This window comes from Hipposideros armiger, unplaced genomic scaffold, assembly GCF_001890085.2.
Source record: "Hipposideros armiger isolate ML-2016 unplaced genomic scaffold, ASM189008v1 scaffold_27, whole genome shotgun sequence".
In the NCBI taxonomy this organism is placed as follows: domain Eukaryota; kingdom Metazoa; phylum Chordata; class Mammalia; order Chiroptera; family Hipposideridae; genus Hipposideros; species Hipposideros armiger.
The window spans coordinates 1,773,614-1,791,285 of record NW_017731377.1 but is presented as its reverse complement, the minus strand read 5'-3'; the positions used below and the strand labels follow the sequence as shown (position 1 = coordinate 1,791,285).

At 39.9% G+C, this 17,672-nt stretch overlaps 1 protein-coding gene across 15 annotated transcripts in view; it reads right to left on the bottom strand.

The window, feature by feature from the left end:
• HMBOX1 (homeobox containing 1) overlaps positions 1-17,672 on the bottom strand; it is a 189,035-nt gene that overhangs the window by 15,182 nt on the left and 156,181 nt on the right. For 5 of the 15 annotated variants that reach the window (XR_002123222.1, XM_019636140.1, XM_019636147.1 and 2 more), the window contains exons 7-9: positions 3,272-3,354; positions 1,625-1,720; positions 717-811 (exon numbers count right to left, since the gene is read on the bottom strand). Coding sequence is in view for 14 of the 15 variants with exons in the window: in XM_019636140.1 (XP_019491685.1) it covers positions 717-811; positions 1,625-1,720; positions 3,272-3,354 (274 nt within the window). In the remaining variant the exon portion in view is untranslated. Of the gene's footprint in view, positions 1-374; positions 480-716; positions 812-1,624; positions 1,721-3,271; positions 3,355-17,672 lie in introns of all 15 variants that reach the window. The other 10 variants (XM_019636135.1, XM_019636139.1, XM_019636138.1 and 7 more) reach the window with 8 other exon arrangements.

Sequence of the window (17,672 nt, the reverse complement as noted above, 5' to 3'; positions counted from 1 at the left end):
GAATCTTAAATCCTATAAAAAATTTTAATGACATGTCACCAGATATGTGGGGGGAAAAACTCCCACATTCTTGGTTCCTGAATTTTTCCATCCAGTGGCTACAGTTAAATATATTTTTTCCCCCAAGCAATGAAGAGTAAGTCAGGGTGAGGTGAGAGACATGCATTGATGAGAGGATGTGTGTCAATGTGCCGGGGACTCAGGAAGAGCCACTTGTCTCGGCATAAGGGTTCCCACTGCAGCGGGGCCGTAGTGGGTGGGACCTGGCACGGTGTGCTGTGCGGGTGCACGTCTGAGGCACGGACCACAGCTACCCAGTCGCCCCTAGTATCTCTCAAACATCGAGTGTGTGTGTGGTGAATGGTGTAACTTGCTTGTTTGGATCAGATCCTCCTCTCTTCTTCTACCTTCTCTGCTTCTCTGCCTCCCTCTGAACTTCTTCCCTCCTCCTCCTCCCCATTGCGTACTTGCCAAGTATCCTGTTGTATGACAATAAATCCATGTGGGTGAATAACGATTTCTCACACATTCAACAGGACAACTGCATCTTACCACATTCCTTTCTAATTACATGAAAATCTTACTAGTCACATGAGCACAGTGGAGGGACATCAGATGTCTCCTCTCCCCCACCCCATACCACACGCATTCACAGAACTGAACTGTCACGCTGTCCCACCCACTCCGTGGCCAAGAACCGACGCTCAGCCGCTCACCTGCTCTGAGTAGTCATTTCCGTCGACGTCATCGCTGTTGGAATGGCCTCCAGGACTCTGTACATCTATCCCATGACTCTCCAGGATTGCTGCTTCTTCGAAAAAAGCAAATGGATCCCTAAATTATCTGTTACATCATCATAATGGCCTAAGCACCAAATTAATTTTTATGTTGAGGAAATTAGAATGTCAGTAAACGAGAACCTAGATGGCTCTGCGTTTTCTTTTAAGCTGCAGCTGCACACAGGTCGGGAGGAGGGGGGCGGCATTTCCGCCATTCTGAAGCCCCTGTGGCTGGACATGTGGCTGACTGTTACACAGCCCTCCAGTCTTGGGGTTCTGTACAGCACTTGAGATTGGTAGTGATGAAGAGGGGTAAGTTTATAAGTGAGATACAATTTTAGAAGCTCAAAACCAATCCCCCGCCCCAATCACATCAATTCACATTTTTTAAAGGATCTCTTTTTCAAATCTCTGCCTTTTGCTATGTTCCCTGTCTACTAAGTTTCATTCCAATTCTAGTAATCAGATGTTTCTTAATACTGACGTCATAGCCCAGCGATAATAAAGAAGCTTAGGGTATCACGTCGCCTCCCTCGCGAGACCTTACAGGGATCTGTAGTATGCACCACAGGAGTAGTTGCTCAGAGACCATGTCTAATTCTAGATTCCAGAACAATTCTAAGAACAATGAGTGTTAGAAATAATAATGCCATTATTATTATAACACAAATAGTTTAATAATACTAACTTTTGGTTATTAAAAATACAACAAAGAAAAATACAAGTGCAATTCTTACTGGGCTTTAACATTTAGGATAATTTAGGCCTGCAGTTCCGGACTGAAGTCACTCTTAAGCACAGGCTCGTAACTGTGAAAGGAGAAAGCAGCCTTTCTGATACATTACCGATATTGGCTCTTCTCTTGATCTCCTTCCGTCTGTTAGCAAACCAATTATATACTTTCAGGGAGGTAACTCGTTCCAGATCTGACAGTTTTTTGCCTGTGAATGCATGCGATAAAATTCAGATAATCTGTATCTGAGACTAATTTTAAGGGATAATACTTTTTAAGAGTTCTTTTGATTGCATTTCTTACTGGAATAACAGATACAGGGGGAATTTTTTTTTTTTATTACCTTGTACTATGTTCACACTCAAGTTATTACTGAATAAACAGAACTACACAAATAGCAACTAGTCACATACAATGCTTCAATTTAGAAAGCCACACAATATTAAAAGAATTCCAATATTAAATACAATATTAAAGAATTCCAAAAAGTCAGTCTGCTAGGGTTTGAAGTTCACATGGCAGTACATGGAGGCTTCATTTAATAAGCATCATTCTAGATGAATATGTTATTCTTTATCAAGTTTCCAGATAGCTACAGTTTACTTACATCTTTAAGACTTTGTTGTCTTAAGACAGGATGTTACTCAGGTTTTCTTGGAGACTAAGGGTCACTGTGACCATCCATTACTGTAACTATGCTGGAACACAGCACAGTTCAGGTTGCATGTTAGATTTATTATCTTCTTTGCTGTCACATGGGACTTCTTAGGAACAGCACCAAGCCTGCCAACAAGGGCCCACCTGAACGGTCCCCTCTTCTCCTGGCCTTTTCTGTTTCAACTTTGACTCCACAGTGCGTGGAGAAACTGGAAAATAGGTGAGGGCCTTAATGATTTAGGGGTAAAGTGTTTTGCAGGAAGAGTTTGGGTTCCTGTAGCCTTAGGGCTGGCACTCTGGCGTGTGTGAAATAAGGGTTTAGATGTCGTTGGAGCTGAGTTTGTAGGGTCTCGATAGCTAGCAGTCTGGCTTTTAGCTAAGGGATAATAAATTATAATTTAATTACTATAAAGCATTGATACATTCGTTTATAGCCTTTAAGCCAATCAAATTAACCGGCTAAATGAAGATCGATTGGATCATCTTAACTGAAAATGGTTTCTGGTAACAAGACCGTAAAATGTGGAATATCTCAGCACATGGAAGAGGAGGCATGAGTGTTTCCGTGGCTCTGCGGGCTTGCATAGGGCCAGTAGGACTTCAGAATTGAATTACCCTAAGTCCTTCCTAGCTAAGCAGAAGTCATCCCAGTATGGAGAGGAGACAAAAGCCAGCCCCAAAAAGAGTTCTTTCTTCAAACAGCAATACAGAATTATACAATTTACAATTATTTTTAAAAAATTAATCTTTTCATTACCAAACCCTGCTTAAATATTCCAAACTAAAATTATTTTCTAATTGACGTATTGATGCTTTCTTTTCGGAAAAAGAAATCTATACAGTCTTTAAAAAAACAAATGAAAGGTCTCATCTCTTAAGCAGGGACACCCCCTGGAAACCTTCCCATGAGAACATTTGATTTGGGGTAGCATAATCACATCCCCAAGTCGTATGGTTTGAACAGGGCAAGGCAGTGATTATCCACACGAGGATGGCCCAGATGGCGCTGACAGCACCCAGCTGGGACGAGTAAGGGGAGACTTAGTGTCCTAAATGATGACCTGAAGCTGAGAGCGTCACCACAGAGCAAAGTGGTGCTTACCTGGCTTCTGTATAACTGCATTGCAAGCATTTGCAATTTCTTCTCTCTTTGCTTCATCTGGGTATTGATTCTCATTGAAGTAACTGCAGAGGCAACCGATGAAAACACAGAGTTTGTACTTTTTAAAATGTGCTCTCATTACAACACCAGCCCACTGAAAAGTACGTCTTCTTTAGCATGTAACATTGCAGTGTCTAGACCAGGCTCTCCAGTGGACTTCTCTGTGAGGATGGAAGTGGCCCGTTCTGTACTGTCCAATACGGTACCCACTACTCACATGTGGTTGCTGAGCGCTTGAAATGAGGCTGATGTGGCTGAGGAAGTGAATTTTTAATTTTATTTCATTTCAGCAAATTCAAATTGAAATAGCTAAATGAGGCAAGGGGCTACTAGATTGGATAGCAGAGGCCTAGCTACTGCTGTGCTTCATTTAAAAATGTCCTTGATACAAAAGTTACTTGTAATATGTACGGCTGGCTGAAGTCAGAGAGTTCTGTCATTGAGGCACTGGTAACAATAGGACTTCTTTTGTGTGTCATATTGTTTGTAGTAGCAAAAACTGGAAATTACCCAATTTTCCATCAGTGGGAGAATGGCAGAACAAATTATGGGATATCTATATTTATACACAGCTATTTAAAAATGACTAGAAAAAAAAAATAAGTTAGAGCTCTATCCATTGACCTGGAGAGATGTTTATGACATATTCCTAAGTGAGAAAAACAATCTGCAGAATAATGTGCAGGCAAAAAACACCATTATGGAATTTGAAGAATTCCTGTCAATGTGCACTTCAATTTGCATGGATAAAAGCTAGAAGAGTACACTCCAGGCTGTAAGTATTGATCACTTCATTGTGGGGGCAGGGGATTGGTGGGAGGAGGTGTAAACATTTCTTTCTTTTTGTCTTTTCCCTATGTTAAAAAAAAGCATATATTCTGTACAATAGCACTTAAAAGAAATTAGGTTTACTGAACCCGTCCTTAGCATTATCAGACCTGTGAGACGATATGTGGGTACAGAAAGATTATTAGTGTTACTTTTTCTGTCATCTTATGAGTTTAAAAAAAGAAAGAGAATTTCCATACTTTGAATCAGGAAACTTAAGATGAGGAAATGATCCCTTGCCAAAGTCTAGCACCTCCCACTACTTTAGGGGCTTCCCTCCCCTAGAATGCAGCTTTCCCCATTTCCTCACCCTGCTGTCTGCATTGGTGGAAATGCCACTCTACTGGGAAGAAACACCGGAGGCTCCAACTCTTCCTGTGAACCCCCAAGCCCGGCTTCTGACACCTCCATCCTCTTCCCCCACCTTCTCCCCGGAGAGCTTCCTTTGCTGCAGTTCCGACACAGCAGCTGCCAGCACGGAACAAACTCTCCTTTTCTAAAACCTAAGTCAGAGAACTTAGCATCCCAGTCTTGTCAACTGCTGTCCTCCACAAGGGTCTCCTGCTTATTCCATGATTTAACCATCTCTTCCCACGTGATTTTCTGCTGTCACTTTCAGGACTCCGGTGTTGATACTGACGACTTTTTTCAAGTCTCTGTCCCTATAGCTGCTCTGCTGCCACACTCCTAGTCACCTTTGTCTTTCCTCCCCTTCCACCATTTACTTGGGCGAAGACACCCTGGATTAGTTCCATGAACCAGAAGCACTGGCATCACCTGGGAGCTTGTTAGAAGGGCAGAATCTCAGACTAAGTCAGAATCTGAATTTTAACAGGATCTCCAGGTGATTCGAACACACACTAACATTTGAGAGGCACTGTGTTAGCTCATTCATTTCAAATTCAACAACAAAGACAACAAAAGCAGATATTAAAACCCCTAGTATTATGTGCTCGCACTGTGGTAAAGAAGAGAATTAGGTTCTGGCTTCAAGGAGTTCACAGTCTACTGGAGAGAGACATAAATCAATATACTTTGGTAAATTCCACAGGATGTCTGAACAGTACTGGGTCAGCAAACATGAAGACATGCCCAATGCTGGTCGCAGGAGCCTGAGAGGACTGGGCAGAGGAAGTGCCATCTGAGTTAGGTCTGGAAGATGGGCAGAGTTTACATGGCAGAGAAGAGCAGGAAGAGCATTTCAGGTAAGGGGAACAGCAAGTGCAAAGACAAAGCAGGTAACAGCTTTCACGATTCTGGGCAGACAGAGGCGTTCATTCAGTGTGGTTAGACTAGAGGGTTCACAAGACAAAGATGAAGACTTGTTTGCCTGGGAAAGTTGGATGGGGCTAGGCTCTGACGAGCCTGGTCTGCACTTTTAGTAATGACTTCACCCTGAAACGGAGATTTTCAAGCCACAAAGAGATGATGTTCCCATCTGTGTTGTAAAAGGACAACACATTTTCCGGACACAACCCTCAGAATTTTACCTCCATAAATTCTGAAATTCCCCAATCAACTTCCTGCTTACCTACTCCTCCTTTTCAAAATATTCTTCACCTTCTTTACAATCTCAAATCCCTTTAACAACCCCTACCCCATGTTAAAAGAAAAATCTGTTTATCTATTACTCTTCTGGCCTCACCTCTCATTTCTTAGTCATCACGCCAGGGTGAGTCAAATCAACAATATCCCTAAGAAGAAACTTATTTAGTTTTTCTGTCCCTCCACCATACCTATCCAGCCTATCTCCTACCCTGCAGAAAACACCTTCCATTCCTTTTCTTCCATCCTTCTCGCAGGGTCCCAAGTGTTCCTGGACAAAATCATTAAATAGAGCCAGGTGGTTTCTTTAAAAACCCACGTTTTTCAATCTTAACTGGGCTCCTCATTTTAGTCCTTTATTTTGTTAAAAATATTAAAAAAAAAATTTCAGGTACAGTTGACATACACTATATTACTTTCAGGTGTACAACACAGTGATTAGACATCTATATAACGAAGTAATCTAGTACCCAACTGACAACATAAACAGTTGTTACAATACTATTGACTATATTTCCTATGTCGTACTTTACATCCCCGTGATTATTTTTATAACTGGCTATTTGTACTTCTTGCCCTTCATCTTTTTTACCCATTCCCCAACCCCCCTCCCATCTGGCAATCATCAGTTTGTTGTCTGTATGAGTTTCTATTTTGTTTGTTCATTTATTTTGTTTTTTAGAGTCTACATATAAGTTAAATCATATGGTATTTGTCTTTGACTTTTTTCACTTGACATAATACTCTCTAGGTACATCCACATTGTTGCGAATGGCAAGATTTCATTCGTTTTTATGGCTGAATAATATTCCTTTGTATATATGTACCACATCTTTATGAATTTGCCTATCGATGGGAACTTAGGTTGCTTCAAAGTCTTGGCTATTGTAAATAATGCAGCAATGAACATAAAAGTATAATATCTTTTTTTTTTTTTAGATTTTTTTTATTGGGAAATTTTGGGAGGGAACAGTGTTGGGGAATTGGGGAGGGGGACCAGCCAAGTTGTTGTTCTTCAATCTTTGTTGTGGAGGGCGCCAGTTGCCATCTGGCTGCCCGTTGGCAGATCATGGCCTTTTTAAGCTCAAGGTGCTGTGTTCAATCTTAGCTGCAGGTGGGTGTAGCCACCATCCCATGCAGGAGTTGAACCCAGCAGCCTTGTTGTTAAGAGCGCATGCTCTATCCACTGAGCCATCTGGGCGGCAGCTCAGCTCAAGGTGCCGAGTTCAGTCTTAGTTGTGGGTGGGTGTAGCCCACCATCGAACAGGCAATCTTGTTGTTACCCCAGCTGAGCCATCCTGCCACCTGTTGGCAGCTCAGNCAATCTTGTTGTTACCCCAGCTGAGCCATCCTGCCACCTGTTGGCAGCTCAGCGGCAGCTCAGCTGGGGCGCAGCATCACTGGCCCATGTGGGAATCAAACCGGTGGCCCTGTTGCTCAGAGCTCACGCTCTTAAGCCAACACTTAACCAACTGAGCCGCTCAGCCAGCCCAAAAGTGTAATATCGTTTTGAATTAGTGTTATGGATTTCTTCTCAGAAGTGGAATTACTGGGTCATATGGTAGTTCTATTTTTAATTTTTTGAGGAACCTTTATATTATTTCCCCTGGTGGCTACTCCCATTTATTAATACATTCCCACCAACAGTGCACAAGAGTTCGCTTTTCTCCACATCCTCACCAACACTTGTTTGTTGATTTATTGATGATAGGCATTCTGACAGGAGTGAGGTGATATCTCATTGTGGTTTTATTTGCATTTCTCTGATGATTAGTGATGGTGAGCATCTTTTCATATATCTACTGGCCATCTGTATGTCTTCTTTGGAGAAATGTGTATCCAGGTCCTCTGTCCACTTTTTAATTGGATTCTTTTTTTGTTGTTGAGTTGTATGAGTTCCTTATATATTTTGGATATTAGCCCCTTAACAGATGTATCATTGGTGAATATCTTCTTCCATTCAGGAGGGTGTGTTTTCATTTTGTTGCTGTCCTTCGCTGTGTAAAAACTCTTTAGTTTGATGTAGTCGCATGTTTATTTTTTTTGGTTCCATCGCCTGAGAGGACATCCAAAAAAATTAACAGTGGTATCAAAGAGTTTACTACCCATGTTTTCTTCCAGGAGTTTTACGGTTTTGGGTCTTACATTTAAGTCTTTAATCCATTTTGAGTTAGATCCATGTGATCCAGTTTCATTCTTTAGCATGTATCTGTCCAGTTTTCCCAGCACCATTTATTAGAGAGACTGCCTTTACCCCATTGTATATTCTTGGCTCCTCTGTCATAGATTGACCATATAGGAATGGTTTATTTCTGGACTCACTATTCTGTTCCATTGATCTGTGTGTCTGTTTTTATCCTAGTACCATGCTGTTTTGATTATTATAGCCTTGTAGTAGTTTGATATCAGGTAGCATGATACCTCCAACTTTGTTCTTTTTTCTCAAGATGACTTTGGCTATTCAGGGTCTTTTGTGGTTCCATATATATTTTAGGATTATTTGTTCTAGTTCTGTGAAAAATGCCACTGTATTTGATAGGGAGGATTGCTTTGGTTAGCATGGACATTTTATCAATACTGTCTTCTTATTCATGAGCACGGTATAGCCTTCCATTTATTTGTTCTTCAATTTCTTTCTTCAGTGTCTTATAATTTTCCAAGTACAAGTCTTTTACCTTCTTGGTTAAATTTATTCCTAGGCATTTTATTCTTTTTGATGTAATTGTAAGTGGGATTGTTTTCTTAATTTCTCTTTCTGACAGTTCCTTATTGGTGTATAAAAATGCAACAGATTTCTGAATATTAATTTTGTATCCTGTTACTTTACTGAATTTGTAGTTCTGATAAGTTTTTTGGTGGAATCTTTAGGGTTCTCTCTATATATAGTATCATATCATCTACAAATAATGACAGCTTTAGTTCTTTCTTTCCAATTTGAATGCCTTTTCTCTCTCTCTCTCTCTCTCTTTTTTTTTTTTTGTCTGATTGCTGTGGCTAGGACTTCCAATACTATGTTGAATAAAAGTGGTAGAAGTGGACATCCTTGTTTTATTCCTGATCTTGAAGAAGGTTTCAGCTTTTCACTCTTGTGTATAATGTTAGCTGTGAGTTTGTCACATATGGCTTTTATTATTTTGAAATATGTTCCCTCTATCCCCACTTGCTCAGAGTATTTATCATAAATGGATGTTGGACTTTGTTACATGCTTTTTCTGCATCTATTGATACCATCATATGATTTTTATCCTTCGTTTTGTTTAGGTGGTCTAGCACGTTAATTGATTTATGGATACTGAACCAACTTGGCATTACAGGAATAAATCCCATTTGATCATGGTGTCTGATCCTTTTAATGTATTGCTGAATTCCATTTGCTAATATTTTGTTGAGAATTTTTGCATTTATGTTCATCAGGGATACTGGCCTATAATTTCTTTGTAGTGTCTTTGTCTAGTTTTGGTATCAGGGTCTTTTAGTTTTAGTCCTTTCTGACCAACTGTATTTAATACTCTTTCATGCTCCACTCACCTGAAATCGTTTCACTCTTAAGTCCCAAGACCTCAAACCCAGTACTGTGATTTTTTTTTTTACAAATGACTTTGCTGCCTCTTACCAAGAGATGGAGGATATGAGTTTACTTAATGTTTTTAGCTTCTCAACTTCTGTGTCACTGCTTGTTCATTTCTTCATCCCATGGCAGAAGAAGGTACATTCTCCTCTTCTTCATGGTCTACTTCCCCACTTGTGTCTCTGATCTCATCCCCCCTTCTTTCATTTTCTCAACTCTCTCCTTTCTTTCTTGCATACCCCATCTTTTCCCTGTACCCCTGCAATTAATTTCATTGATTTTATGATATACATTTCTTCATTATTATAATCTCCAAAATCAGGATAGATGTTATAATTAGTGGTACTGCATAGCCTGTGACTGACACTGTACCTCCTCTAATGTCTGATTAATATCCTCATGCACATCTCTAGTCATGCCACTATTCTGTTCGAAATTTTTTAAAGATTTATTATAGAGGTGTTCGGAGTTCTCTCCCAAACTACCTTTGCATTTTTATCTGCTGCTACTCTCCAATGTGCACACTATAGTCTAGGAAAATGGAATAACCTTGTAAATTACCTTCCTCTTTGTGCCTTTCTCCTGCCAGTATACCTGCTTTTTGCCTCCCTCCCCCAACCAAATCTTGTCTTTCAGGAAACACCTCAAATATTACCTCTGGAGTAATCAAAAGTAAATATTTTCCTCACCCTACGAATCCTACACCACTTCATCTGTTCCTCTTTTGTACCTCTTTCATCTTGTATTATAGTTATCACTATATACATCTCTTTCTAGTACAATGAAGTCCATCTGAGGCCAGGGTGCAAGTCTGACTCATCCGTATATGCACTTCTCATTGATGATAATGTTGACACGTCAATAATGATGAACAAAGTCACCACCAGCCCAAAGTAGGGGCCTCCAAAAGCAATGTAAATGAACTGTTGACAATCAGGGGTATAGAGTTATTCCAACAGGGTCTCGACCATTACAAATACTGGGTGTGGGTGGAATACAGGAAAATATTGGTGGTAATTAAGATTGATTTTCATGAATTTTTAAAATGAACATATGCTATTTTTATAAATTTCTTTTCAATAAAAACTGGGAAAACACTGAAACAATTAAGAACTAGTTTAATGATTAACGCAACTCCATAAACATTATATGTTTGGGAAGTGCATTTGGAGCAGCAAAAATATTAGGACTGTGATTGCTATACTAGGGACTAACAGAATAAAGCCATATTATTTTTGGAAGCTAAATTATTATTTGTAATTATTCATGACATATATGACTTGAGTTTTAAAAATAATTTTTAATCTATATTTGTAGGGCCTATCTATATGAAATGAAGATCAGAGTAAAAATAAACCAGTAACTTCTTCCAAATCAAAATTACAAGAATATAAGCATTCATTCACTATAGTATTAAATCTCTAAGCCTGGCAAATAATCCTTTCTTCTTAAACACCTATTTTTTTTAAATAATTAACATATATAGGCCCATTGAAAACATTAGCTTCATCAAAATATGCTGCTCCACAGTGGGTATATACACTGCACTATGAGTACCACTTTCATCTTTTTCTCTTTCAGTAAGTCTTTAATATTTAATAATATTAATTAAAGATAGACAGTAATATGTAAACTGACAAAATGACATATTTTAAGATACCGCATGGTAAATATTTAAGTTTAAAGAATTTAAGTTTTAATTATTATTAAAATTTTTCATTGCAAAGCTCTTAAAGCTTTTTTGGGGGGGGAGAAGGGGAGGCAGACATGCAATATTGATGTAAAGTGGAAGAGGTGTTCTTAGGAAAGACAAAGGTAGGCCAGGAAATAAAATATTTAATAAGTATGTAATACAAGAATATGAATAAGGTACTGTGCTTGAGGAGTAGACATAAGTTCAAAATATGGACCCTGATATTAAGAACACACGGTTCAGTTGAGGGAGATGTGAAAAAGTTAAAAAATAGAAAGAATCAAAGCACTAACATAATGGTGACAATCCAGAATACATCTAGTTGCTAATTAAGTATATAAATGATATGCTAAATAACTTCAGGGTGGAGCGATATCTCCATGGACGAGGCTGATCAAGGAAAGCTTACTGAATTGGGCAGGCTTCTGAGGGATGCACAGACTCTAGGCATTGGAGAGGAAAGGGCAAAGTTAACAGTAAAGACAAAGATATAAAGGCATAAAAATCTAAGATGTGCTTAGAAAACAGAAGGCAGCTAGTAATGCAATCTGATTACACTAGAGGGGTTATCTATAGGGTGATCATTCACCTTGGTTTGCCTGAGATGGTGCTGTTATCTTGGGTTATTAATAAACTCCCTGTCACTCCCCCAAAGTATCTCATTTTAGACAATAAATGATATGGTCACCCAAGGACCACATCGTATTACTGACTTATCTGAACTTAATGTCAACAAAAATCCCCTAAGTCTTTTTCATACGTGCTCTGTGAAAAAGGACATGGTAACTGCTCAGAAAAAGGAAGCATCAATGAAGACAACAATTACAGTTTCCATCTAGTTTGCTCATAGAGGAGCTTTCTAAGCCCAAGGAATCTGCTTGGTGTGTAACACACATTCAGTAAGTAACTGTTTCATCAGTGGATGGTTGAAGGAAGAAAGGTGAATACACAGAAAATGATGGTTTCAGTTAAGGCTTTTCGTGAAACCAAGAATATCACTTTCAGGAGAAAGTCAGTTGGGATCTCACCATATTGTACACTATCTTCTCCAGGTATAATCCGGGGGTTTAGACTAAGATATGGCTGAATACAATTACTTTAATATAGTATGTATGTATGTATGTATGTATGTATGTATGTATTATGTATGTATGCATGTATGTATTTTAAATTTTATTGGGGAACACTGTGTTCTTCTAGGACCCATCAGCTCCAAGTTGAGTAATTGTTTTAATCTAGTTGTGGAGGGCGCATCTCAGTGGCCCATGCGGGGATCGAACTGGCAACCTTGGTGTTATGAGCACTGTGCTCTAACCTCCTGAGCTAACCGGCTGCCCGTTTATTTATTTTTGTACAGTCTACAACCAATGGGCTATCAATAAAGTTGGGAAATAGGTCTAATGACTTTGATTTTAGACATAATTAATCTTTCATTTAGTCACCCCAAAAATGTTGACTGACTCGTAGTTTATACCTGGCAATTGGCCACATGATAGCAAAGATGAACTAGACTACATTTCCCACTGTAGCCACCAGGGGATATCTGTATGTAACGAAACACATTATTAAGCATTGTAAAATGGACTATGTTGGTGTTATGAGTATGAGTATATGGGAGCAGGAGGAATCAACATTTGTGCAGGGTAGTGAGAACAGGGAGGGTGGGTAAAGGGAAATAATATGAGGTGGAGGAAGCCACATGCATAAAGGGAGTCACGAAAGAGCTTACCGTGTTCTGAGGTGGGAAGGAGTTCAGTGTGGTTGGAATATATTGCACTATGGGATCAAACTGAAGAAAACCACTGGGTCCAGATTTTAAAGAGTACAACAGAGTTTGCAGTTAACTTTTTAGGCAACTGGGAGAGAAGGTTTTTAAGCAGGGCTATTATATGATCAAACTTCTTTTTGTAGGGCAGTATCTCTGGTGATATTGGAGGCAGAAGCCAGTTAGGAGAGGGTCTGAAGTAGGTTGAGGTATGGAAATAGGAAAGGTGAGATTCAAGGGGTTTTTCAGAATGGTAAATAGAACGCACTCAAGATAGCCTCACCGCTGGGTTTAGGCATCCCCCCATCCCCACCCCAAAGGTAGCATTAGGAATAGTTCACACTATTTATTATTTACCTTCAAGCATTTAACCTTTAGATTATGTTGAAGGAATAGATATTTCTACTGTTACCAGGCAGATAAATTGTAGGAGAACTTGGTTCTAAGAATCTTCAAGGGTCCTGTTTCTGAACTGGAACTCCAGAGTTCAAAAAATACTTCTGTCCCATATAAGAATGTTTATAGCCCTAGACATTTTCTAAGACAAAAAGAAAGGGGGTGGGGGGATGTAAACAGAAATCTACAGGTAACAATACAAAAGTGATAAAATAAGTATGCAGGGCACTACACTTTTATAGACAAAGGACATTGTCAGCTGAGTGATCAGTGAATATCTTCACAGAGAGAAACCAAATGATCGTTTTGCCAGACAATGACAGCAAAGAATTAAAATGAAAAGTGGCAAAATAATTTACATGAGATGAGAAACCATAAGCTAGTAACAAATGGAAATGTCCTTGAGGCACTTTCATTTCAATAACACTGAAGTCTATAAAAATTGCAGCCAGAAAATTCCTCCTTTTGTGTCTTAGCATATAGAAAAGACAGGGGCTGACTCGCTAAGCAAGGGATAATGCCATGTAAATGAACATTTTTTTTCCCTGTGCCTTTATGCGAACTCTCTCTCCTGAAGAGAGATTTGAACCTCACCATTCCAGTAATTCAAAGATTTCTGGATTGTCAGAGACTACCCACTATCTACAACCCAGTGTGCATTTCTTCATCATTTAGTAAAATTACTGGACAGTGGGCAGGGAAGAAAATAACATTAAACTAAAATACTTTGGAACCTAATTGTCCCAACTTCAGAGTATCTATGTGTTAAATGATATTCATCAACAAACAAAATAATTTAAAATGTTATTTCTCTCTCTCTTTTTTTAAAATCACCAGAGTAAAAGGCAGAGATAAAAGGAATGGGGAAACCTCTAAGTACAGCAACCCTCTTTTGTTAATCTATAAAGGCCTAAGGAACACCTTTAGTTCACTTACAGACCAGGGTAGTGATAATTCTATACTTTACCCAAAGACGTCAAAGCCCCTCTCATAGTAATCATACCTTAAAGCACCCCTGAGAAACAGAGTCCAGAGAGAAGTAAAAGGGACAGAGCTAAAAATCAGCATGCATAGAACTCTTCATCATTCAATGTGGACTTCAGGACAATTAGGGACCTTGAAAGATTATTCACGGATCAATCACCTCATTTGAGAAGTGGGGACAATGACAAACTTCCCGAAAGTTACAGAACTGGCTAGGATCAGGGCCAAGCCTCTAGAGTTCCTGGCCCATCCTCTGTCCACTACTTCTTGCTGAGGGTGTAGTGGATCGAATAGTACCACGGGAAAATTCATGTCCAACCAGAACTTCAGAAAGCAATCTTATTTGGAAATAGGGTCCTTGCAGATGTAATCATGGTAAAGACTGAGAGAAGGCCACACTGGGCCCTAAATGCAAGGAGAGTCTCTCCTTATAAGAAAAAGAACACACACCCAGAGAAAATAATGTGGAAATGGAAGCAGATACTGGATAGATGCATCTGCAAGTCAAGGGATGCCCAGGATTGACGGCAATTGCCAGAAGCTAGAAGAGAGGTGTGGGATGGTTTTAAGAGATAATGGGAGTCAGCTATCATAGATTGATGGACTTTATTTCACTACAGGCATATATCCGGCAAGTAAACTGCAATAAGCAGCTATTTCTGAAAGTAAGTAGTCTGTCAGCTGAATAAGGCATTTGCTTCTCTAGGAAGTCTGGTCAAATATTGAAAAATTCTGACTTCATTCTTTTTCCTTCTATAATCCCAGCTGGACTGCTACCCCCCTCCTTTTTTTTATGCTTAACACTGTTTCATTTCAACAGTTTTCATAATAACCTCCCATTTCAAAGCTTTCTTGAAATTTTTTAGATTGGTTACTTCTTGACAAGTGGGGCTAAGAGACTGCCATATTCATCTGTATCTTCATCAATTAGTGCAGTGTTGATTTTTTTGAAATCCTGGAACATTATGTACAGATAAATATTTCTATAATGTAACACTAATATTATTGATATTAAAAAATCTGCTAAGAGATACATAATAAAACAAGTAGAGACTTCCAGCAAGATGGCAGCATAGGTAAATATTGTGCTCACCTCCTCTCCCAACCACATCAAATTACAACTAAATTATAGAATAATCATCATTGAGAACCACCTGGAGACTAGCTGAATAGAAATCCTATAACTAAGGATATAAAGAAGAAGCCATGACGAGACTAGTAGGGGGGCGGAGACACGGATCGGGCAGGCGCCACAGCCATCTGTGGCAGTTAAGAATTGAGAGGGATCACTCAGCTGCAGAGGTCTCCCCCGCACCAAGGAGCAGGGGTCCCAGCCCTAGACCAGGCTCCCCAGCCTGGAGCACCAGAGCCAGGAAGAGGAGTCCCCACAGCAGCTGGCTGTGAAAGTCAACAGGGACTCAAGTCTGAGTGAGATGGAGGCTGTTGTAGACCCAGGCATCCTCTTCAAGGGCCTGAGCACAGACTCATTCACTCACAACACCTCCTAAGCTCCAGAGAAGGGACAGGAGCTGCAAAAGTGCCAGGGACATACTGGGAGAACTAAATTGACTAGCTTTAGGGTGAGGGCTGAAGAGAAAGGGGTTGGGACAGCTCGCTCTGGGGATGGAAGTGCTGGCAAGTGCTTTTGTTCCTTTGTTGAACCCTCCCACCACCCAGCCGGCCCAGTGCAGGCTGGCGCCTAATCTGAAAACTCCATTAACTTGGCTAACACTGCTCACCCTGCCCTTGTGATTCCCTGAGACCCCACCTCACCCAACTTGTGTGCTGGGCTGAACCTCTTCCAGGGGCTCCTCCACACAAGCAGCCTGCCTTGGCTTGTGCTGCAGACTTTCCTAAAATCCCTCAAAGGTCAACAACCCTAAACAATCAGCAGCTGATCTTGGTGACCTTGTACCTCTTGCTAAGCTACCCTAGGCCAGGAACACATGGTGACCAGTTTCAACTTGCACTATTAACTCCCATCAGGTAGCCCCAAGCCCAACACTAGTAGCATCTGGCCTCAGTTAACAGGATAGCCTCTCCCAAGAGACTCCAAGTCCAGCACAAATGACAACCAACTGCATATAACTTTGTAGCTCCAACCAGACAGCTCCAAGCTGGGCACAAGCAGCAGCTGACCTTGACCTGCATCAAAGCCCCTTCCAAGAGATGCCAGAATCTCCAGGTGAGGGGGGGAAAACTGTCCCCCTCTCCCCCCAAGAAAGGTGCCAGAACCAACACACCCAGTGGCCAGCTTCAGACCACACGAGAACACCAGCACCACCCAACCAGCTCCACAAACAACACACCCAAAGGGTAAACATGGCTGGCACTAGAGCCCCACTAAAGTGACTCACACTCCGTGGGGGTCAGCCCCCGCACAATAGCTCATCTGTAGTCATGGCCAGCCCTCACAGCCAGTCAGCCTGAGGCCAATCCCACTCACTGACATGCCAAAAGTAATCAAGGATCAACTACAACAGGAGGGTGCACACAACCCACACAAGGGATACCCTCTAAAACACCCAGTTCAGGTGGCCAGGGAGACTGTGCCACTGGGCCCCACAGGACACCTACTACATAAGGTCACCCTGCCAAGACCAAGAGATGTAGCAGATCTACCTAATACATAGAAATAAACACAGGGAGTCAGACAAAAGGAGGAGACAAACAAATCCCAAATGAGAGAACATGACAAAACTCTAGAAAAAGAACAAAATAAAATGGAGGCAAGCAATAATCTACCAGATACAGAGTTCAAAACACTGGTTTGTAACACATTTCAGTTATAAAAATAATCATGGGGATGTAAAGTACATCATAGGGAATATAGTCAATTATCCTGTAATAACTATGTATATAGTCAATAATAACTGAATATAGTCAATAATATTATAACTATGTATGGTGTCAGATGGGTACAAGACTTAATGGGGTGATCACTCGTAAGTTCTATAAATGTCTAATCACTATGTTGTACACCTGAAACTAATATAATATGGGATGTCAACTTTAATTGAAAAATTAAAAAATTAATAAAAAAGTCACGGGAATGTAAAGTACAGCACCGGGAATATAGTCAATAATATTCTAATAACTGTACGGGTATCAGATGCATACTAGACTTAACTGGGTGATCACTTCATAAGTTCTATAAATGTCTAATCACTATGTTGAACACCTGAAACTAATATGCTATTGTATATTAACTGTAATTGAAAAATAAAGAAAAATTATTAAAATTAAAAAAACAAGTATAGTAAAATGTTAATGGTACAATCTATATGGTAACTGTAAAATTCTTTCAACTTTGCTGTGTGTTTGAAATTTTCACAATAAAATATTGAGAAAATAGTAACTGGTAACATTAATAATAAAAGAATAAAATTCTAAGAGCATCTCCAGTAAATCAGAAACATGGTAGCAGAGCCCACTAACCCCAATACAATTTTTTCTCTTGCTACAATTTAACATATTTCTGAAAGTCCTAGTCAGTACAATAAAACATGAGACATGAGAATTAAGAAACAAACTGGTAAGGAGGGCCATACAATTATCATTT